This window comes from Arvicola amphibius, chromosome 4 (assembly GCF_903992535.2).
Source record: "Arvicola amphibius chromosome 4, mArvAmp1.2, whole genome shotgun sequence".
Classification (NCBI taxonomy): Eukaryota; Metazoa; Chordata; class Mammalia; order Rodentia; family Cricetidae; genus Arvicola; species Arvicola amphibius.
This window is the reverse complement of record NC_052050.1, coordinates 61,540,100-61,563,601: the sequence shown is the minus strand read 5'-3', so window position 1 is coordinate 61,563,601 and position 23,502 is coordinate 61,540,100. Positions and strand designations below refer to the sequence as shown.

Here is a 23,502-nt window from a genome sequence, read left to right as displayed (position 1 = left end):
CCGCAGGCTCCCATTATCTTTGACCTATAAATGCAGAACCAAGACCAGTGTTCCTGGAGCTTCCAGCCTTCAGAACTGGGGCAGCTGGAGGGTCAGGAGTCTTGGCCTGGGCAGCTACAGTGTTCTCTGACTCTCCAGGGTGCACGTGGCTGTGCTTGGACCCAGCCCTATGACGTAGCAATCCAGTAAACACTTTTATAAGACGTACGCCGAGGCTACTAGATTTGTTCCTCTACAGAACGCTAACTGATGACCAGGATAAGGTGGCAGGGGCTACAGCAGCATCTTAAGGGGAATCAATGCCTGTGGCAAGTGAACAACAGAGTCAGACCAAGTACTCATCCCTCAGAATGACTGGCGTTTTCTTTACTGTTCGGCAGAAATGGTGGAACGATGACAAGATGACGTGATTTGCGCACGGCAACCTGGGTCACAGTCCCACAACGACAGCACAAAGCTGGGGTCTCAGTGAGGACAGGGAGGATGGCGATGCCGTGGGCCATCCTTACCTGAACAGGACTTGGCCCACATGCTAAGGGCACCTGGAAAACACATCATACTCATGCATGCCGTGGCTCCTCTTGGTGGCCCATCCTTAGGAAGGTGCCACAGTTCCACAGCACCACAAATGGCTTCCCAGGTTCCAGTGCAAAGGACACAGGGCTGGAAACAGCAGAATCAGGAGCGCCATGCCAGGGGGACCGCTCTGCAACTCGCTCCGCTACAGCAGCTTCCTCATACGCCGGTTATGCTTGTCCACAGTCAGGGTGGCCTGGTCCACGGCCTCGGTGATGCCATCCAGAGCTTCATCCTGGCGCTCGAGCTCTGCCTCAGTGTCCAGTGCCAGTCCCCTCAGCTTGCTCAGGATCTGGGAGAAGCACAAATGACAAGCAATATGCATACTTCCGTCCTTTTCCCAATAGTGAAAGCCATGAGGACACAGCCTACAGAGCTGCTGCCTGGCTTGGTCTCCACACTAGGCCTAACCCTGTGTAGCGGCATTTCAAATATATTTTAATAAATAATGACTGCCTGAAGATTTGAGAGTAAAACAGTCTCCCTAGTCAGCCTTACAGACCAGGTTATGGTAACACACACATTTAGTCTCAGCAGCCACACTAGTTGTCATAGAAACTGAGTGGTGCACGCCTTTCATCCCGGCCCTAGAGAGGATTACAAAATGGGAGGAAACCGCTCTCAGATACGCAGTCTTCTTCTGGGATTGCAGGAGGCAGGATTGCCATTTCAGACTGAGGTCGAGGTAAGAGCCAGTGGCTAGCTGTTTTGCTTTTCAAATCTTCAGGTTGGACCCCAATTTCTGACCCTGAGTTTTTATTAATTGTGCTTCAACCCTGCCGTCCAAGGACGCAGCTGCCTGCCATCATCAAGTGGGCATGGCCATCCCCAGAAGATGCTGAATGAAACCGCTGTGGACCTGGGCTAACCGAGTCACAAGGCTGCGTGGTTCCCTGTCAGACAAACACGGGAATGAGCCTCGAGCTTAGTACAGCAGTACACTTGCCATGCTACAGCAGCTGTGCGGTCTGTGCTCACAGCTCTCATGCCAGCAAGGGATGCAAGCATTCGGACCCCTGTATGTCACCAGATGTTGGTAATGGTGAAGTCCCCTCACTAGGCTCCCCCTAAAATGCATCCTCATCATTAAACAACAAATGCCTATAATTTAACAGGCTACAGAACACAAGGTCACTTTAAAAACACAAGGCTGGCCATACCTACCCCAGTGCAGAGACCACCGAGGGCCTGAGAACAGGTAAATGCGTCCATGGGACCACTGGGGAAAGTAACAGACCACTGCAGGCCAGAGAGGTCAAGGAGACCCATTTCCCCCTAGCTGCCCACATTCACATCTGTGATCCATGTCATACTCCAGGCAGTTTTATTTTACCGCAGTTCAGAGCTCCTCACACTGTGGTTACTCTATATTCTCACGAAGCTGGGCTAAGCAGCTAATATTCCCAAGCTGACAGCAGAAAGGAAAGCACACTAAAAGAAAACAGCGCCCACCACTTGTGATGACTGTGAACACCTTCTTCTGGGGAAAGAAGTGGGCCACGGAAGAGGAATTGAGGAACCTGAGTCATCGGGACATCTTGGTCACAATCACTGTCTCCCCACAGCTGTTTATAACACGGATGGGCTGAGTAGGGACTTCAGAGGCCCCTAACATCTGTCTAGTGACTACATTACACCCTAAGACCTTCCCTGACCTCTACCTGATGACATATGAAAGTGTCCTACGAGGGTCTGGCACGGCTACCACACACCTCTGGTGGTCCAAACTGTTCTCCTGGCACCTAGCTGGTGCCCCCAGTCACACACTGAGTGCTCAGCTCCAGCTCACAAAGGTACCCTTACTCACAGGCTGGCCTTTCCACCAGTTTGGCGGCCTGGCCAAGCTGTGCCTTTGACTAACAACATACAACACAAGCAGGAGAAACCAGGACAGTGAGCCTAAGTTCTTTCCCGACAGCTAGAGTCACATAAGCCATCCGCACAATAAACTGCAAACTTGAAAGGCCTGTGTTGGGGCCACCAGTGGGTCTCGGGAGCTCCTCTAAAGACAGACACAGAGACTGTGACAGAGCACACTGCCTGCAGTTCTAGGTCTGCTCCCACAGAAGCCAGCTCGAGCTCTGAAAACACGCTGTGGGGTTTGCCCTGGATGGGCGGTGACATCATACAGTAGGTCTTTTCTATCTCCTACACTGTGACCTCACCTAGAGGACACCAGACAACAAAGGAAAACAAGGAAATGAGTCCCCTAACACCCATCCCACCCCTCTCTCTCATCAATCGTCCTCTCTCCCCTGCCTGCCACTTATGTCACCTGACAAGGCCCCCCAGCCTCCAACGGTCAGGCCATACACAATCCCGGGCCATGAGTCTGTGTGCACGTGGGTCCATAAGAGCACATGTCTTTCCAGGGGGTATAAGTATACTGTGATGTGCTGATAGCGCAATTCTCGGTTAGCGCCCTGTCCTGAAGGTACACATGCCATGATCTGGAATAAAAATGCTTTAGACTATGGCCTCTTTTAAACCAGGAGCCAGGTCCTACCAGAACTCTGGGCACCAAAGCTTCTAGCCAGTCATGTGTGGGTCCTGTAGCCTCTCGGCCACGGCTCACTTAGTAGACAGACACAGTTCGTCTTGTCTGTGTCTAAGAAGAACAGTGCTTGCAGGAAAGAAGAGAAGGGGGGAAGAAAATGAAAGCCGTCCATGACTCAAAGTGTTACTCATCACATTAGACGACAGGTTGGCATCCTCCCCCCCAACCCCAAATCTGCATCTTTCTGAGCTGATGTGACACCACTGCAGAATGCTACACCTGAGCTCATGGGACAGGCCACATCAAAACGCAGGCATGGAGGGAAGGTAGAGGCAAGATCAGGAGTTCAAGGCCAGTCCCAGTGACATACAGAGTTTGAGTCCAGCCTTGATTACACAAAACCCTATCTCAAAACAACAAAAATAAAACATAAAACAAAACCTCCAAAATATGGGTGCAGTGTTAACTACTGTCTGAGATCACTTCAAGCATGTGTCAAAGTCACACAACAGGTGAATTTCACGCTTAGACTAGGTCCCAGTCCGAGGCTATCTCACGTCTGAGAAATATTTCAAAATCCTAAATAATTCAAAACCAGTATGGTCCTGAGTGCTTCAGAGAAGGAGCGTTCAGCCCGTGCGAGCTGGATTCTATTACTACTCTACATGCCTGCGTGAAAACTAAAAATACACGAGCAAAGTACACTTCCAGTTTGTTTCCTGTTGTTTACTTTTTCATTCTCTAGTTATTCTAAACAAAAGCTTGAACTGTGTGCCTTGCCATGCAACTCACAGAACTTAATAGAAAATGTTCATTTTTTTTTTTAATCTCAAACTTTTTAACAATAAGGTCCAGAAAAGCTGTGCACTGGCCGTGAGTGTTGGCGCTCACTGGATCCAGACTGAGCCGGCTTACAAGAGACATAATCACTAGCTTGGCATTAACTGCCACAGGGGGATGACTCAGTCACAGCACCAGGGCACTGTGAGAAATCACACGTCCCTGAAAGGGAGCAATGATCTATCTGTCTCATCTGGGCCTGTCCAGGATGCTGGGCTGCAGGACCTACCCGGCCCTTGGAGCCCGCAGTACCATAAAGCTGCAGTGCGGGAAGAAACAACGCATTCTTAAATGACCACACTTTGAGGAGTGAAAAGTGAATGCATTCAAAAAGTAAACAAACAAAAGTCATGATTGGTTAAGTATAGTACACACAACACAGAAGTCCTATATGCCAGTGTGACTGTCAGCCAGGACAAACATGAATGCTAGCTATATGAAACAGGATCAAGGGACACGGGACATTGTGTCCACAAAGATCACCTCTATGACAGAGTCCGTGAAACAAACAAAATATCAACACATTTCCAACTGCCGTCTTCCTGAGAAGCTAAGTCGACTGTCCCTCCCTTGTGCACAGTGAAGCTGCAGCAGGAGAGAGGCTATGTGTGGGATGAGGACACAGTGCAGTTGAAGCTCAGCCCCCAGAATTACATAAACTGGGTGTGGTGGTGTCTGCCTGCAATCTCAGCACTTGGGAGGTAAAGTCGGAAGACCAGAAATTCAAAGTCATCTTGACTAGGCTATGAGACCTTCTCAAAGGAAAAAACGAGAAAAAAAAAAGTCAGTGAAACTGTGTAGTCTGTGACTTCTGCCTAATAGTCAAAGAATAAAGAATATTCACATGTAATAATCTGTGGCCCAAACAGCTGATTGCCTATCCAATTTTCAGCATTTTATTGTACAAATACTCAAAATACAGGCTGGTTGCTATTTAATCTTTGATTTGGAAAAACTCTCACCATTTTTTAAGTCTTAAAAATAGAACTCATTCCAAATAGGCTGCTAAGACCCCTTGGCCTGTCTGCCAGAATGCACTTGGAATTAATTAATCCTGCCCATACTGAAAAGACATCCAGCAGCTACTAGGTCCGCGGACACAGAAAGTCACAGAGCTAACATTCTAAGCACTAATACTGCTAGAATATTGGGAGCCTTTTTTCTTTAAGAGAGGGATTGAAGTAATTAAATAGCACCACGCACATTCCATATAACAGGGGATGGAAAGAATGGAGCTCATGAAGTCTGGCCAAACCTTAAAAACAGTTGTTCCCTCTGTGGCCCAGGATGACAAGCTGTCTAGTCATCAGCACATAATGCTGCCAGCCTCTGACATACCCAGGGGCCCCTTGATGGGCCCTCTCTGGCTGGGAGTCAAAGACCAGGCTCAGATGGATGTTCCCACAAGTCCCTGCTATGCAGCAAACAAGACTGCCACTTTATGCAGACTACCTAACCGTCAACCCGTGCAGGACAGGCAAGACCTGTAAACATGGGCAGACGTGTCCAGGAGAGTCTGGGAAGTTGAGGGCTCTTCTCTCAGGGAAGCTATGGATGCAAAACAACCATCAGCCATCGGCAGTCAGCACCACTGTCCACGAGTCCCATCAGCTCCTCCCAGTGTGTGTGGTGGGAGAAGGGAATAGTTCAGGTGACTTCAGGCAGGAAGTAGAGAGGGACGCAAAAGATCAGGGAAGGAACAGACACCCCCTCCCCTCACAACAAACACACACACACAGAGCTGTGTCCCTAGGACAAGCACAATTGCTGCTTTGCAAGGGGCTATTCCCAGGGAATCCTTGAGGAGGGCTCTCTAGCCTTACTGGCCTTGAAAGGCCCATGAGTCCTCAAGGCTGCTCTGGACAGGAGTTCATAGCCCAGCGGTATGTGACGAGTGGTCTATCTGCATGACGCTGCCTGGACTGCAGACAAGCATACCAACACAGCCTTGGCTGGTAGCCAGGTCACACCAGGGACACCAGAGGAGCAGAGAGAGACCTCAGCCTCCTTGCCATTTCTACACTGTCCATAGTGACAGCACATTACGGAACCAGAGTTGATTGAGGCAGTTTCGATGCACTGACCACATGGACGTGCCCACACACTCTCTCAAGGGGTCTTGGCCTCATGATGTGGAGCTGAGCTGTCAAGACAGTCTAGCTTTCTGTGTGCCCACACATGCTGCAGCACACGGGCTGCTGTCTTCACATAGGCTCTCAGGAAAGATGCCCTGCTCCACCTTGTCAGAGGACTCCAGGATATGGGGTATGAATCTGAGCACCTACAGTTATTGTGAGCTGGGCTGTCTGCTCTCAACTCTTCTTACACTGACTCACCCAGAAACTGTGAATTTTCCTACAGTGAGAAATTAGCAACCATTTAAGAACAGAGCTGGGATAAATCAAGCTGTCTGCAACTCTGAACGGTTCTTCCAGTTGAGCCATTAACATGCTGTGGAGAAGGTAAGGAGGGAAAGTTGGCTTTCATAACAGTGGAGCCCGAGGGGCTGCAGGAGCATGCTCTGCTGCAATCCATCACACGCAATGCTCACAGACCACCCTAGTCTCACGTCCCAGTGGCTGCATTCCTAGGGGCTCCTGGTGGTCTGGGGCTGGCAGGGAGGGTGGGTGTGAGGCTCCACTCTCATAGTCTCCCCCATACCATGGTGTGTATGGGCTTGTTTGTGCCATTTCTAGGGGGACTTAGAGACAGCAGAGTAGCTGAGCTCAGGTCTTCAGGGATCTGTGGGCCTTGAACCACTTCTGGCGGCCAGCGGCCAGGGACAAACAGCTGTTCTCACTTGAGGGTCAGCGTGATGCCTGAGTACACAGGTCTAAGGCTGACCCAGAACACTGCTACACAACTCATAGGTGACCTGCAAGTGAGTCAATGTTTGCAGAAAGACGGATCTTTACTACACAAAACAGGAGACACAGGGAAGATGCACTGAGGCATGGCTCCCCGGATTCAGAGCAATGCAAGGGCCTCGTACTGCTTCACGAAGTGCCATCTGTTCTTACCCAAGCCTTCAGGTATGACCCTGCTGTATGAAAGGGGACAGTGACAATCATCACACCCGACACGGTGAGTTATAAGGCAAGGGTGCAGTACCTACACCTTCCATTTCAGTATGCGCTGCCTTTGTGCTGCACACCGACAGACAGACAGACAGACAACCCCTAAGCCTGTTCATCCCTTATTTGTCTGACAGGAGCCAATGGCATCAAAACTCAAGAGCTGCTCCCAGCCCAGACCAAAGCTACTTCGTACTTGTTACCTACTGTGAGCAGTCTCTGGAGAGATCACGGAAGGGAATGCAGGGCTCCAGTGGACTATTGCCAACACCCTACCTGAGCACCACAGCCGAGACTATGGGGAAGAGCGCCTGCAGCCTCGCTGTGTAACAACACCCTAAGACCCAGAGTCTGGGGGCCGCTCCCCAGCAGCAACAGTCGCTCCTCAGCAGTGTGTCCTCTAACTCAGCTCAACTCTGGTATCTACTGCCTGGAGAGGCTGGGGGCTCAGTCCCCACTATGTCCCCACTCCAGGGGCACAGGTAAGCCCTCCCCTGATGACCAGCAGTATGTCGGAGTTCCTGCAACCCCTCCTTGGCTTGTACTGGCTTGTTCAAGCAGTTCACAGAACTTAGAGAACACTAGCTTAGGTTGACTGGTTCATCATGACACAGAGATGCAGGAGGCCAGATATGGGTACAGGGCGGGGCTTCCATGCCTTCTGTGGGCACTCACCTTTAGGTCCTCCAATTGTTCAGCTGTCGGGAAGATGTCTGAAAACGTCTCTATGCATTTATGGAGGCTTCATTATATGGGGGTGGGTGATTAAACCACTGGCCATTGGTGATACACTCAACCTTCAGCCCTTCTTCTGAGGTAAGGCTGAGGGTCTTCACATTCCAGTTTTGCCCTGGTTTTTCGGTAACCAGCCCCACCCTGAAGTTACTCTGGTGGCTGTGGCTACTGGCCAGCAGAGGGATCATTAGCATGGGAAAATACTTCACTTTTGGATTCCCAGGATTTTAGGAGTGAAGCAGAGTATTCCATGCTTCAGTGACTTTCTCCAGCATACATCATATGCCAGGGAACGAATCTCATTAAATGTACAGTGACTGAAATAATAAGTTTCTTCTCTGACCACAGAGGAATCAAAGTAGAAATCTGGAAAGCCAAAACACTCATACATATACACAAATTAAACAGCAGCCCTGAAACAGCCAATGAAAGGAAATTAGTATATTCTTAGAGACAAATGAAAATGAAAACACAGGAAACAAACTGAATCCATATGGGATGGATCGCAGAGTGCAGGGGACTTGACGTGAGGAACTCCATGACTTACCACGTTAGTAGCACAGTTGGAAAGATCGTCCACCAACAAAGGAAGGGCATCAACAAGAGCCAGCATGTCCTCCTGGTTAAATGCTCAGACACAGAACAGAGGACCTTCTTCTAGAGGATGCACAGCATCTACCAACAGGGCACCCACACCCTCAAGGTCAAAAGAGTTAAGAAAGGGACTGCAGAGATGGTGCAGTGGTTAAGGACACTGACTCTTCTTCCATAGGACCTGGGTTCAATTCCCAGAACCCACAGGTCAGCTCACAACTGTCTCTAACTCCAATTCTAGGGGGTCAGACGCCCTCTTCTGGCTTCTGAGGGTATCGGGCATGCATGTGGCACCACAGACATGTGTGGGTAAACACTCATACACAAAATAAAAATAAAAATTTATAAATGGTGAAGCAAGAAAGAAAAAAAATGTAACAGTCTTGGGAAGGCAGCACTGAGATGACTCCCGTGTGCGGAGGGTCTTGTCTGACTGCAGAAAACCTAAGACTCAGCTACAAAAGTGAACAGGCTGAGCAAAGAACTCAGCACAGGACCAAAGTAGCACAAGTCTGTTGCAGCAGCAAAGGACTGGAAAAGGAAGCTGAGAAAATCATTCTGCTTATGATAGCATCCTAGAGAATGAAACAGCAGCCTAGCACACAAGGGGAGAGGTACACTGGGAATGAAGTCAGAGACTGAAACAAACAGAAAGACTCCCTAGGTGCTGGGCTAGAAGGCTTCAGGCTGTCCTGGCCACAGAACCTCCCAAAGTGACCCGGTGCAGGCATGGTCAAAATGCAAGCTGCAGTTTGTAAACCAAAATGGAAAGGCTAAACTTCATACTCTTGTGGAAGGGACCTAGAATAGTCGAAGCAATTCTCACAGAGTGGGAACTAGATGTGCGGTATACACGTGTAATCCCAGCACTTGGGAGACTGAAGGCTTGAGAGTTCAAAGCCAGTATCGGCTACATAATGAGTGTGAAGGCCGTCTGGGCTATATGAAATCCTGCCTCAAAAACTAAAATATAAATGAGAGAAGCATGACACACTTAACAATTTTAGACACACATAGCAACTTTACTAAGGAGCTATAGTAATCAAAACATCGACCAGTAGACCAGAATAAAGAATAAAAGGAGGGGCTGGAGAGATGGCTCAGTGGTTAAGAGCACTGACTGCTCTTCCAGAGGTTTGAGTTCAATTCCCAGCAACCACATGATGGCTCACAACCATCTGTAATGAGATCTGGTGCCCTCTTCTGGTGTGTGGGTATACATGGAAGTAGAATGTTGTATACATAATAAATAAATAAATCTTTAAAAAAAAAGAATAAAAGGAATGAGAAACCCATACTTCTATGGCTAATGGACTTTGACAGGGCCTCAAGATAACTCAAAGTGGGAAAATAGTTCACTAGTGACACTCAGCGCCTCCTCTCACTACAAACTGCTCCAGGGATGGACCCTGAACTCAGGCTGGCAGACAAGTGGGTCCTCCTGGGCTCTATCCTTACAGGTTATGTGTGACCCTTGCCCATGAGACCTGCGGCACATGAGGGTCATCATGGTACATGGCCCTGTGTGAAGAAGACCCATGGTCTCAGTGTGAGACGGTGTGGGTGCAGAAGTCGAGTCAGTGATGCTGTGGCCAAGGAAAACAGGCCGAGGTGATGAGCACTGAAGACGATGAGCCATGTTCCACATTTGCTCAAACGGAATTAAAAGGCAGAGATAGCAGACATGAATTTCTTTAATGTTTTTATTATATTTATTTTTGTTTTTTTTGTGCATACACACATGCATGTGGCGGTGAGAGGACGATTTGTTTTTGTCATTTTTGTTTTGTTTTGAGACAGGGTCACACTGTGGAACCCTAGTTGGCCTGTGCAGATTAGGTTTCCTTGATATCACAGAGATTCTCCTGCCTCTGCCTCCTGATTTCTGGGGATTAAAAACATTTACCACCATTCCTGGCATAGAATAACTTGTGAGACTTAGTTTTCTCCTTCTTCCATGTAGGTCCTAAGGGTCAAACTTGGGTCATCAGGCTTGGTAAAATGCCTTTACCCCGAGTCACTTCTCTGGCCCACAAATTTCTTGAAGTGGGTTATATAACCAATAGAGAACCACAGCTTCTTTCCAGAAATCTACAGCTAACTATCTGGGCAGGTACAGATACATGTGGAGCTGGGATATACAGAGCAGGCAGGGGACTCTAAAGGTAAAACATCAAGCTGCAAGACAACATGCAGGGCAGCCCTCTGCTGCCATGTGAGTAGCCCACCACACCTGCTGAGCATGACACGAGCTCTTACGCACAGGGGCTTCCTTTCTCTGCTGCAGTCTGTTGTCAGGCTAGGCGTCATTCTGCCCACAATCCACCAAACCTGATCACCCTGATCTCTACTGTAGCTTCCCAGTAAAAGGTTAAGTGAGAAGAAGAACCTCTCAGCTTAGGTCAGAACACAGAAACAGAGACAGGAAGAACCTGCGCAAACCTGGAGAGCCCTGCTTTGAGGGAGCAATCTCCACGTTCTGTTTATCATTTGTCAGTCCATCACCACCACCAATGCGAGGCTCTGCAGAGCCCGTGAACCAAGTGCAGCCACAGTTCTGAGGAGGAGCAGACACTGCCAGTTGTCAGTTGAGGGGCTTTGCCAAGTCAACCAGGGGATTGGTTTCCTTCTGGCCTCCTGGGCCCTTTCTCTCTTAGCCGCAGTGACGCGGCAGCTGGTGGCCACAGACCACGTACCCACTCAGCCCACTCCCGCCTCTGTGTAATCCTGGCCACCTCCCCATTAGCATCCCCAACTGCAATTTAAATCACCAGGACACATCTCAACATAATGGCTTTAATAGCATCTGCAACCAAAACCACAGCTGGATGGAGGAGGATTTCTTGCATTTTTGTTTTCCCCAGAATTTAACTCATTCCTACTTGTGCGTGAGCTTTAACTGTACAGCTAGGAATTCCTCTCTAAATATAAAACATGTGTTTTACCTTGAAAAGACCATTTCATGTAAAGCTAGGCTGCATCCCCTGACCGGTACAGAGGTCCCACCTGCCCAGTCTGGCCTCATAGGGCCCTTGCGGCACCACCGTTCTCAGCGTCCCAGCACTAGGAGTCTATACACAGCACCCAGTGTCGCCAGCACGGACCACTTCAGGACCTCTAGGTACTGCCACAGACAGGCCCTGTGGAGTCCTACGTTCATCCTGACATCTTCCCGTCTGACCCTCAGCTTCAGGATGAAGGCAGACAGATGTGATGCTCACAAACAGGAGGGGTCTCTCGACTACGCGACCACCACTGCAGTTAACACACTGTGGGGCTCAGACGTTATCATAAAGGTTGGCATGAGGCACGCTCAGATGCAGCCTCCTGAGGCCAATGCATTCTTGCCCAAGCTCTCAGGAGAGTCCTCGGTGGAAACTCAGAGATGTGGGCCTTGACATACCAGGCTTTCTCAAAATCTCATACAAGCAAGACCACACCCAGAAGGTCTTGAAGACAGGTATGACTAGTGATCTACGGAAGATGCTGGTCACAGCTGGCAGTGTACCTGGGTCATGCTTAAACATAAACACTGGACCATGAGAAAAGGAACAGGGGTCTATGGTTAAAGTATCTCATAGAAAAGATGACTTCCCCCACCTCCCCAAAGAGGAAGCTGCTGAGCTCAGAGAAGCCTGTGCCTATGCAGACACATAACTGAGGTTTACTGAATGGCTGTTCACACTCATCTCTCAGACAGACAGTGCTCTGCTTACGGATGCCTGCTCCCCACCAAACAGAACCCTGTATTTACCAACAACTCCCACAGATGAGGGGCAGAGCTAAGGTTACCATCTTGAATGCAGCTGCAGGTCCTGATTAGAATAGACAGGCCTCATGGCAGGTCCAGGGCAATGTGAACACTGACTTGGCTTTTAACCATGGTTTGTTTTTTTTTAAATGATTTATTTAGCTTTACTTTATGTGTATGACTCTTGTCTATATGCATGCATGTGCACAGTGCAAGCAGTACCCACAGAGACCAGAAGGAGGCAGTCCAGATGGTTGTGAGCCACCATGTGGTTTCTGGAAACCACACCCAAAAAGCAAGTGCTCTTAATTGTTAAGCTGTCTCTTCAGCCCCCACTTTTCATTTTCTAAATCAATAGGATTACATTTACTCATCATGCATGTATTCATGCATGAACGTATGTTTCTATGTGTGCACACACGCAACTCATGATCCTACTGCCTCATCCTCATCCTTCTGATTTCTTAACAGCTCTTATCTGTCTGCTGCTTTCTGCTGTTTTGTTTTTAGAAAGTCTTTCTCAGTCTTCCTCAGAGAAACCCATCCCATCCTACCAGCTCTCTTATCTTCTAAGGACAGAGACTGAAATATCTGTAAGGAAAATGACACGCTGACGGGGTGCTTCTTCCAGAATCAGGAGAGGCAACCACACCGTCCAGGGTCAGCGCAGAGAGGTAAATGTCAAGTATTTGTGTGGAGTACTTAACTTTCAACCATCTGAGGAAAAGTAGAAAACTTCTTCCAGAACCTAATGTTGAATACGAGAGATATGAGCAAGCTAATTTACCCTTAACTGGACATACATGGTTCTAGAGGAGAACATGTGTTCATGTACAGCACACAACATATAGTACCTATGTATCATAAACGCATGAACACAGAGCACATGCATACTGCACAGTCATACGTAAGTAGACAGAGTACACACATACTGTGCAGAACAGGCACAGCACACATACAGCACATACACATACAGTCCACACACATGCATACACACATAGACAACGGAAGTTTGTATGTCATGAAACTAGAGAGTTTGGAAGGCCGCTGCATTCCTGTCCTTTCTCCAACTACAAAAACACAGCAAAGCCTGGGAACAAGCAGCTTCTTTTAGAGCAGTGGTTCTCAATCTTCCTAATGCTACAATCCTTTAATGCAGTTCTTCATGTTGCAGTGACCCCCCCCCACCCATAACATTATTTTCGTTGCTACTTCATAACTGTAATTTTGCTACTGTTATGAATTGTAATGTGAATATCTGTGTTTTCCGGTGGTCTTAGGTGACCCCCATGAAACCTCCCCAAAGGAGTTGAGACCCACAGGTTGAGAACCACTGTCTTAGTTAAAGGCATGCATAATCCAACAAGGGCCTGTCTTCAGGCAGGAGAGGGATGAGGCTCAGGCAGTAAGGACAGAGATGCTGAACTGGTCCACTGAGGCAGTAGGGACCCTCTACCTGTGTCAGCTCCTGGGCTTCCCCCTCAGAGAGTAGTGGCCAGTTCCTCTGCAGTTGCAGCTGCTCGCCTTCCTGGCCTCCCATGGGCAGCTCTCGGGGCGGAGTGCAGCCCATCAGTCTGGAAGCTGGAACGGAAAGCTGAGGTCAGTGGTGAAAACTGTCGGAAGGCGCAAACCACACACAAGCATTCAGCAGCTCACAGAGGGGCATTTAAGACTGCCACAGGCTTTGGCCTGAGGAGCACATCTGAGTGTCCATATGGGTACCTACGGGCCTTGGCGGCTGGGCCTCTACTGAGCTGAATGCTTCACATCAAGGTGAGATTGCAACACTGTAAACACCCAGGGCTAATTCTGAAAGTATCTCGAGAGAAGGACCTTTGATTCACATGTACAAATTTTAAAGATGTGGCATATAAAACACAAGATCTGTTGAACCCTGGTGAAACATACATATAACACATCACCAGGAAATGTGGGGACAGTTGAGCTGTTTCACAGAACACTGCGGTTCCAGAAAGCACAGGAAATGGCCAGCTATTGGAGCCAAGTGGAGCTACATGTACAAGCCTGCCCTACTCCAGTCTTAGTGAGTCAGAGCCACCCATCCTGTGGTCAGGCAGGCCTCAGCTCAATGGGGCAGCTCTGCAGCTCACACAGATCAACACACACCTGTGTGCTGGATAATCTCTGCACCCAAGATAGGACAGCTGGCAGTAACGGTGTAACTGGTGTGATGCAGTGTGGCTCCTGGCGGCTGCCATGGGCACCTGTTCTTTATGTAGAGAGCAACTCCAGCCACATACCCAGATAAGGTCTGAGACTGAGGTCTGCTCTTTGCTCTTCCCTACAATAGGGGGCACCTGGGCACAGGGCAGCAGCCAGGAGCATTTACTAGGCTGGGAGGAAACGGGGAGAGCAGTCTGACAAGCAGCCTGAAAAGCAGTGGTTTTTCCACATCTCTAAGCTAGACAAGCAGCCTGGAGCTCTCTCCACACAAGGAAAGGAGGCACAGCTCGGGGGCGCTCGGTGGGCGGAGGGCAGGAATCAAAAAGATCAGTCACCAAGACATGCCTGTCTTCCCCAGGAGAGAGACTCCCAGCTCAGCACAGAGTTCCCTTCCTCTGTATTGCTTCCAACTGTCTGACAGGCAAGCCTCCTGAGAGAGGCAGGAGTAGCAAGAAGTGGCCACACCCTCAGGAGGAAGGCAGGCAGGGTGATGTCAGGCCCACAGGACCGTAGGCAGGCAAAGAGGTGAACACCCTTTTCAGCTCACCCACACTGCACACTTTAGGGTGTGTCAATCCAATCTACCACATAGCAGAGCTAGGGCCCAACACTGGGACAGTGGTTTTCCTTCTACATTCCTTTTTTTTCTTTTTTCTTCTTTTTCAAGACAGGAAGGGTTTCTCTGTGTAGATCAGGCTAGCCTTGAACTCAGAGATCTGCCTGCCTCTGCCTCTGCCTCCTGAGTGCTGGGGTTAAAGGCCTGTGCCACCAGGCGTAGCCCCTACTACATTAAAACAAACAAACAAACAAAACAAAACAAAACAAAACAGCAACAACCCAAATTGATTACAAACTTGTGTTTACCAGGAGCTAATAATGTGGTGGTGGTAGCTATGAGCCTCCCCCACCCACATCCCAGGGCTCACTGCTGAGCTCCTCTGTCCATGGGAGTTCTTGGCCGGTATAGCCATTACTTTACAGCGAGTGGACACGGCTAACCGGGCTGAAGCTGGGAAGAGCAGGAAAGGTGTGTGAGCAATCATCAGCCTGAGAAGATAGTGGTAGGTAGGCTTGGGGTGGGAGCCCTGTACAAAGAGGGCTCTTCCAGGTAGGTGAGAGGGCAAAGAACCCCACTGCCTGCACTGGGGTCCCTCTGCCTTGTGCCGGCCAGCTCATGTATCTGGGGCATGGTGATCCTCTCCGCCTGGTCTGTAGTGGTCTGTAATTAGCGGTGTACACTCTGACATCACACTGCACAGTCTCAGTGCTCCCATGCTGCTGAGGTCTTTCCCCAGAGCCTCTTGGGATCCTTAGCTGCAGAACTCTGAGCTGCTTGACCATGGCTGCAACCATACTTCAAGCTACAGGAGGCTCTGACTGACTGAAGGAGACAACCAGACTGGTTGAAGATTCCCCAGTGACTGAAACCTCAGGGCTGATGCTGACTGACTGGACTTCAATAGCTTCAATAATCAGGGCTTCAACAAACAGAAAGCTGAAGCAGGACTCTCCTAATGGACGCTACTAATGACCCACAGGCACATGGAATCTGGGATGCTTTCCATGAGCTGTGGGGTCAGCTGGGACCCATCGAAGCCACAGAACTCTGCCACCTCCAAGGCTGACTGCTGCTGTTCTGAAACATCTGAGAAGAATTACTGTGGCTCTGGACAGGACGGTTCCTATCTATTCCATCACTACCGATCTGTTTAATACAAGCAGGAGAAATGGCTCCTGCAGCGAGGAGGACTACAGGGACAAAGAGGCCTGAGATAGTCTTAAGTCAGCTACCGAAGGGACAGACACCGGCCCCCAGATGGCCCTCTGGGACACAGCTTAGAGCAAAGACACCAAGCCTGACCCAGGCAGATCCCTCTCCGGGCTACCGAGCCTCGCATCCCTCGTCTATACTTGGAAAGCAGCTCCTCTGGCAGGGGCTGCAGGGTGTAGGGGGCCCGAGAAGCTGGTGCACAGGTCAGAAAACAAAATGCACACTCACCCACCGGGCAGGACAGACTGAGGAAGGAGGAACAGAGGGGGTCATATTGTGTTCCTACGGACACCCATACTTCCACAGTGACTCTGTAGCACACAGTTACATTGAAGCATGAAGGGCCAAGCCATTCTCCCTGCTCAGCCTCCTGGCCAGCCCAGATCAGAACTGTGCAACCCTGAGGACCCTGTCTTTGGACCCCATGATCACCATTGCAGTGCCACCCACATCTGTATCCCCACAAACCCTGCTCTTGGCCCAGAGATCCCCATCAGGTGAAAGGCAGTATGTGTATCATCACGGACCGCTTGTGAGAGCTCAGCCAAACGCAGCACAGGACTTGCACACTTGAGGACCTCATCCTGGGGCGCTGTTCTGGCTAGTTTTTATGTCAACTTGCCATAAGTTAGAGTCACCAGAGAGGAGGAAACCAATTGAGGAAATGCCTCCCTAAGATCAATCTGTAGGCAGCCTATAGGACATTTTCTTATTGAGTGAAGGGGAAGGGACTAGCCATTATGGATGGGGTTACCTCTGGGCTGATGTTCCCGGGTCATATAAGGAGGGCATCTAACAAGTCATGGGAAAAGCCAGGAAGCAGTACTTCTCCATGGTCTCTGCATCAGCTCCTGCCTCCAGGTTCCTGCCCTGCTTGAGTTCCTATCCTGACTGCCTTTGATGATGAACTGTTACATGGGAGTGTGAGCAAAACAAGCCCTCTCTTCCCCCAACTTGCTTTTGCTCATGGTGCTTCGTCACAGCAGTAGAAACCCTGACTAAGATATGGGTGCCTGTATCCTAGGACTCCCAGGACTTCCCAGCTCTGCCTTAAAGACAGTCTGGAATAGGTTATCATGTACTCCAGCAGGAAGTCCTCTATAGGCTTTGTGAGGCACTGTCAAAGCAAGGGAGCCCAGGAACCTACGACCACAGGACCCTGGATCTCTGGGGACAGAGGGACCAGGTGGAGGTAAGAGACTAGGTACCTGGTATGGGTGCTCCCTAGACATGACAAAGAGGCACAAAAAAGGAGTTGATGACAGAGCACATTTGGGGCTGGGGCAACATAGGACTCAAAACTGTTAAAACCCAGAGTTCATACCACAAACTCCAGGACACTCTGCACCTATCTATGCACAGAATCATTGAAGACAATGTATAAAATCGCCCCGGCCTCTGTGGATAAGGCAGACATGAAGCAGCAGTGAGTCTCGTATGCAGACTTACGCTCCATGACTTCATCACTATTCACTTACTCCATGATCTGAAACTCAGAGTCGGAGACACCTGCAAACTCGTGGCACCAAACAAGAGGCAATGACCCTGAAAACCTGCAAGTATTCTAGGCTCACGCCTCTAAGGATGCTACAAAGAGAAACAGCAATCAAGCTGTGCTGTCCTAAGACAACATGCCAATCTTCCTGCACTCCAGGCCCGGGCCCTTGACACTGGCAGCCTCTGTGGTCTGCAGGAAGCGGTCACCACAGCAGTCTCTGGGGAGCTTCCCGGGGAAAGTTGAACTCCCAGCAGCAGAAGCTTGCCATGCTTCAAGACTGCCCCTGTGTGGCCACATGCACACAGCACAGCTTCAGAAGAGGCTGGGGCCTGGGCACTGCCTCCTGTTTCCACCTCCCAGTGGTAAGATAGAAGCTGGCTGAGCACTGCAGCACATGAAGGTGTGGGCGAGGTGCCAACCCCCTCACCAAGCTGTGGACAAGAAAACCACTGAGTTCCCACCTACTTGGAAGCCATCTCCCCTACTAAACCTCAGTACATGTGAGCTTCCTGCACAGACCAGCCAGCTGGGAGGCACGCCCATCCACTAGAAGTGAGGATAGCACTTCCCTTCAAGGACATTCAAAACACATAAGGAATCTCTAGGATACAAAAAATAACACAGACTGTCATGCTTCTAATGTTCCATTCACTCTCACACACACAAGAGCCCCTGTGATGGCCACTTTCCTGTGCGCCTTGCAAAGGACAGGTCCCCAGTAACTCAATCAAATCCCAACATGCTGCTGCTAAGAGTACGGCTACGAAGACATCTCTGAGGCCAATGTCTATAATAAGGGAGGCTGGCCTGCACCAGCGGGGGACTGCTCCGATCAGGAGTGGAAACAGGAAGTACACCAATGGCGTTTCTAAAAACAGTGATATCTGGACAGTGAACCACTGTAGCTTGTGTACAAGCCTAGACCTGCTAACACAAGGGGGCTGGCAGAACTCCCACCAAACAAGACCCATTGGATGGATGCCTATCTTGCAGTGAACCTCTATTACTTCATGAGTTATAGAAGCCACCAATTCAGTGACATGAAAACTTTCTTAGGAGGTTACCTTACTTGTAGGCCAGTGACACCTCCTCAGTCCTCCCTCCACTGGGATAGCTGCCACCTTCCTAAGACATTACAATGTGTCCTACCTGAAGCCCCGCCTCGAGGGGCATTTCCTTCCTCAGTCATCCTTCCCCTGGGACAGCTACCACCCACTCACAATATCCCATGATGGCTTTCATCATCTCCTTACTCCTACCTCCACTAGGACAGACCCCACTCCTTGTTTCTCTGCTTGTACCTCACTGGACACTCTGGGTCTTTTGTTTGTCTGTTTGCTTTTCCTTTTGGTATGAGTACTCTGTCTGCACATATGTCTGCAGCCCAGAAGAGGGCATCAGATCCCATTATAGATGGTTGTGAGCCACATGTGGTTGCTGGGAATCAGGACCTCTGGAAGAGCAGTCAGTGCTCTTAACCACTGAGCCATCCTCCAGCCCCAGACACTCCATGTCTTGGGAGCCTCTCTTGGAAGGGCTAAGCATGGCAACTTGTTTTCTCACACTGACAGATGTGCAGCTTCACACTGAAGCATCTCACCTGACACACTTGGGTCCTTACCTTGCCAACCCTAATCCAGGGAAACTGGATACCACGGTGAGTGCACAGACACCATGCCCAAAGGTACCATCCCCATCCTGGACCTCGGTGCTAGGTTCTGCTGTCCCACTTGACCCAGTGCACAGCACCTAGACTTGAAAACTCAGCCCTGTGTCCAAGAACTCAAGGATACAGACCCCTACAATGTACATCTGGGTAGTAGTTGGGAAGACCCAACTCAATGCCAATGGATAAGTGGTAGGCTAGTGGGGACATGCCAGGTGTGGTGTGGGTCAAACCAGAATGCATCTGAGAGTGCCACTTCTTGAGTTAGGCTGAGTAGAGGCAATGGCTCCAGACTTGAAGCTTCCTTTGGCTGACTTACCCAAACCCTTTGCTACTGTTCAGATATGATGTAAGTGTCTCCAAGAGCTCATACGCTAGGTGCCAAGTGATGTTGGAAAGTAGTGGCACTTCTGAGAGGCAGAGCCTAGGGGGAGGTCATCAGGTCACAAGGATACTGTCTTTGGGAAAGATTATGGGATCCTAGTACATTTCTAAGAAAGATGGCTGTTGTGAAGGTGAAGTCTGGCACTTGAATCTCCTCAGCATCCCATCTTGCCAAGCGCTCTCCCCATTGTATATCTGCCATGTGACCTTCACCAGAGACCAAACAGAGCTGTCCAATCTTGAGCTTTAAGCTTTCGGAATGGTGAGCTACCTAATCTTTTCTTTATACAATACCTAGCTTCTGCTATTTTTTTTAAGCAACACAACATGGGTTGACAATACCTCTGCTTACACTACTCAGTCTCTTACACCACAAGGAAATACCCAACCAACTGAGCAAGAGAAAAGACCGACTCTGACTTGTGGTTCTAGAGGGTCCTACCCAGTACCTGTGGTGAGGCAGGGCACCAGGACAGGAACAGAACTGCTCACTAACACAAGCATGCAGGAAGAGAGGAGGAAGGAGAGAACAAGCCTCCAGCGACCGAAGGGCCCTGCAAGAAGGCCTTCATTCTAAAGGCCCCACTGTCTCCTAACAGTGCCACCCCGAGAGGTAAGCCTTTGGGAGACAGTCAAGAACCAAGCTTTGGCACTGCCCTATTCTGAAACCCAATTATCTGTCAAGGACAGGTGGAACTTGGCCATCTGGAAGGGCTGTACAAGCCCGTGACTGCCTGCGAGCAAGAGCCCACAGCTGCTGACTGATGCGCATGTTGAACACACACCACAGCACGCCGAGGGAAACTCTAATTTTGGAAGTCGGTACGCGCCCTGCCCTGCTAGCCACTTACCTGCATGCATGAAGCAGCTACTCTCTGCAGGGGCAGTCTGAGCCCAGCTCCTAAGCACTAGGGCATCTTCCAGGAGCTCAATCTTCTTGCTGAACTGCACTTCTAAAATGGGAATGACCTCTGGCATCTTGGCAGATATCAGCCGGTAAGCCACGTCTGGCTTCCCGATGAACCGCTGGCGTATGCTGACCTCATAAGGAGAGTGAACCTTGATATCATCCACATCTTCCCTCTCAAACCTGTGCAGGAGCAATGAACTGGAGTCGTGGATTTCCAAAGCAGAGACCAGGACAGTGAACTTTCCTGGCTTGGAATGAGACTCTGTTTTCTGAGAAACAATAGCAGGGACTCTGATCACTACCCCTTCCTTTCCAAAGGGCTCACAAGCGGCTACAGAGACACCTTCCTTGGGCTTGGCTTCTGCTGGCGTCTTCCAAAGCTTAGAGCTAAAAGGCCACCAGGAAGGAGACTCCAATTCTGTCAGCAATCTAAAAAGCAAAGAAAACATGGAAACCAGAGACAGTCAGTTTTGAGGTGTAAGGCCTTTGGTTTTTTGATTGTTTTTCTCCAGAAGACTACTTTAGCCTTGCAGAGTGCTACCGTTCTACAGCGCTCTTCTCCAACAAGCAAGCGCTCACGAAGCAGGAAGAGCAGAGGGTGGGGACCTGAGGCTTTGGGGTGGTAAGCACACCTGTCTAGAGGGGTCCAGCTAACCAAAGATACAGCAAACATGTACATATGATTCATGTTGTTCTTTCCACACCTTGCCTTGGCCTGGAGAGTTCTCACTCAGAATCCATTCATGGATTCGTCAACCCACCAAGCTCTCCAGAGCTGTCTGCTAAAGCTTTCTGCAGCAGGGAGATGCTCTGCCAGCACTGTCCAAAACAACGCTTTATATACAGCCATGGCAACTAAGAAACTCAATTAGTGGTTTGTAGAGCCGGGGAATCAAATTCAGGACCTTGTGCATACTAGGTAAGAGCTCTGTTTAAGCCCTTCCCCAGCCTGATACAAGTCAGTTTTAGTAAAGCTAGTGTCTACTAGACTGCACAGCACAACTGCAACACCAAGAAATAGACCCGATGCATCAAATGGAGGCAGGAAAAAGCAAGTATGGGGGTTGGAGAGACAGTTCAGTGGTTAAGAGCACTGGCTACTCTTCCAGAGGACCTGAGTTCAATTCCCAGCAACCACATGGTGGCTCACAATTATCTATAATGAGATATGGTGCCTTCTTCTGGCATGCCAGAATACTCACACATAAAATATAAGTAAATAAAAATTTTAAAAAAGAAAAATCAGCTATCGAAAAAGAACAAACGGCAAACATAAGGTGGGATTAAATGAATTAAACTGAACCAGGTAAGCACTCAGAATAAAAGCAAGTGGCCCAAGATAAAGGCATTATCAGCTTGAAAGAAACAAGAGGTAGCTATACTTGTTCACAAAACACTGTAAAATATGAAAGAACAGATCCACAGAAAACAAAAAATTGAAATGTACACATAATACACAGGATGCTGACAGCAAACAGACACGACCAGAGGCACTGTATGATAAGGAATCCATCCAACAGGAAGACTTAACACTAAACATCTATGTACCAAATAACACCACTTCGAAATTCATTGAGCAAAAAAATTGACAAAACAGGCAATCACAGCTATAGCCTTCAGCAGTTACATTTCTTTCCATGGCTAATAGGACAAAATGACAAAAAATTAGTAAGAATTTGGGATTTTGAACAGTGTTATGGTAGCTCAGCCTGACCACAGAATCACCCAACAACTGATGAACGCACGACACTTTCAGCTGGACACAGAACACTCAGGCCTGGAATGCAGCTAGTTGCAAAGCCACTATGTCCAAATACAAACACAAACCTGAAAATATTTGCAGATTAATGCACACCGAAGTACATGTACTAAAAACGCAAAAAGGAAATCAGAAGACATCTGAAGGGGCTGCAGCAAAGGCTCAGTGGTTACAGCACTTGCTGCTCTTTCAGAGGACCTGGGCTCCCACTATCTGTAACTCCAGTTCCAGGGGAGCTGACACCTTCTGACCTCCAAGGGCACAAGTATGCATGTGACACACACACAGACATAGATTCAGGCAAAACACTACACATAAAAACAAATCTTAAAAAAAGAAGAAAACATTTAAAGTGAATAACAATGAAAATACAATATACACGAGGAGCAAGCATGACTCCATCTGAGAAAAGTGAGTTTCCAACACGTGTATGTGTATATTAGAAAGGCTTACAATTGGATGGTGGTAACCACACCTTTAATCCCACCGCTTGGTAGGCAGAGGCAGATGAATCTCTGAATGCAAGGCCAGCTTGATCTACAGAGTGAGTTCCAAGACAGCCAAGGCTACACAGAGAAACACTATCTCAAAAACCCAAAAATAAATAAACAAGCAAACAAATAAATGAAAGGTCTAAAATTAGTTATTTAGGCTTCTACTTCAAATTGGTTTAAAATTAAGACTAAAATATACACAAAGAAAGTAGAAAAGTAGAGATCAATGAAATTAGAATTAGAAGCAAGAGGTTAAAAAAAAAAGGAAAGAAAGAAACTGGTGTGGGGAAATAGCTCAGTGGGTAAAGGAACTTGCCAGCAAGCCTAAAGAGCTGAGTCTGACCCTCTGAAACCACGTGACGAAGGGAAGGAGAAAACTGCCTCCATACAAATGCTATGGCAACATGTGCCTGTATACACATGGATGCGAGTGATCTGGGATTTTAATGCCAGCATTCTGAAGGCCGAGGCAGGCAGATCTCTGTGAGTTAGAAGCCAGCCTGGTCTACAAAGTGAGTTCCAGGCTAGCCAGGGCCACATAGTGAGACCTCGTCGTTAAAAAGAGAGGGAGAGCCGGGCGGTGGTGGCGCACACCTTTAATTCCAGCACTCGGGAGGCAGAGGCAGGCGGATCTCTGAGTTCGAGGCCAGCCTGGTCTACAAGAGCTAGTTCCAGGACAGGCTCTAGAAACTACAGGGAAACCCTGTCTCGAAAAAACCAAAAAAAAAAAAAAAAAAAAGAGAGGGAGAAGTCAGGTGGTGGTGGTGCA

At 48.9% G+C, this 23,502-nt stretch overlaps 1 protein-coding gene across 2 annotated transcripts in view; it reads right to left on the bottom strand.

Moving 5' to 3' along the window:
- Window positions 1-345: 345 nt before the first annotated feature.
- Window positions 346-23,502, bottom strand: part of Snap47 (synaptosome associated protein 47) — a 48,153-nt gene continuing 24,996 nt past the window's right edge. For both annotated transcript variants that reach the window (XM_038328601.2, XM_038328602.2), the window contains 3 exons: window positions 20,422-20,909; window positions 13,524-13,648; window positions 346-868 (listed from right to left, as the gene is read on the bottom strand). In XM_038328601.2, the coding sequence (XP_038184529.1) occupies window positions 722-868; window positions 13,524-13,648; window positions 20,422-20,909 (760 nt within the window). In that variant the 3' untranslated portion in view covers window positions 346-721. The remainder of the gene's footprint in view (window positions 869-13,523; window positions 13,649-20,421; window positions 20,910-23,502) is intronic.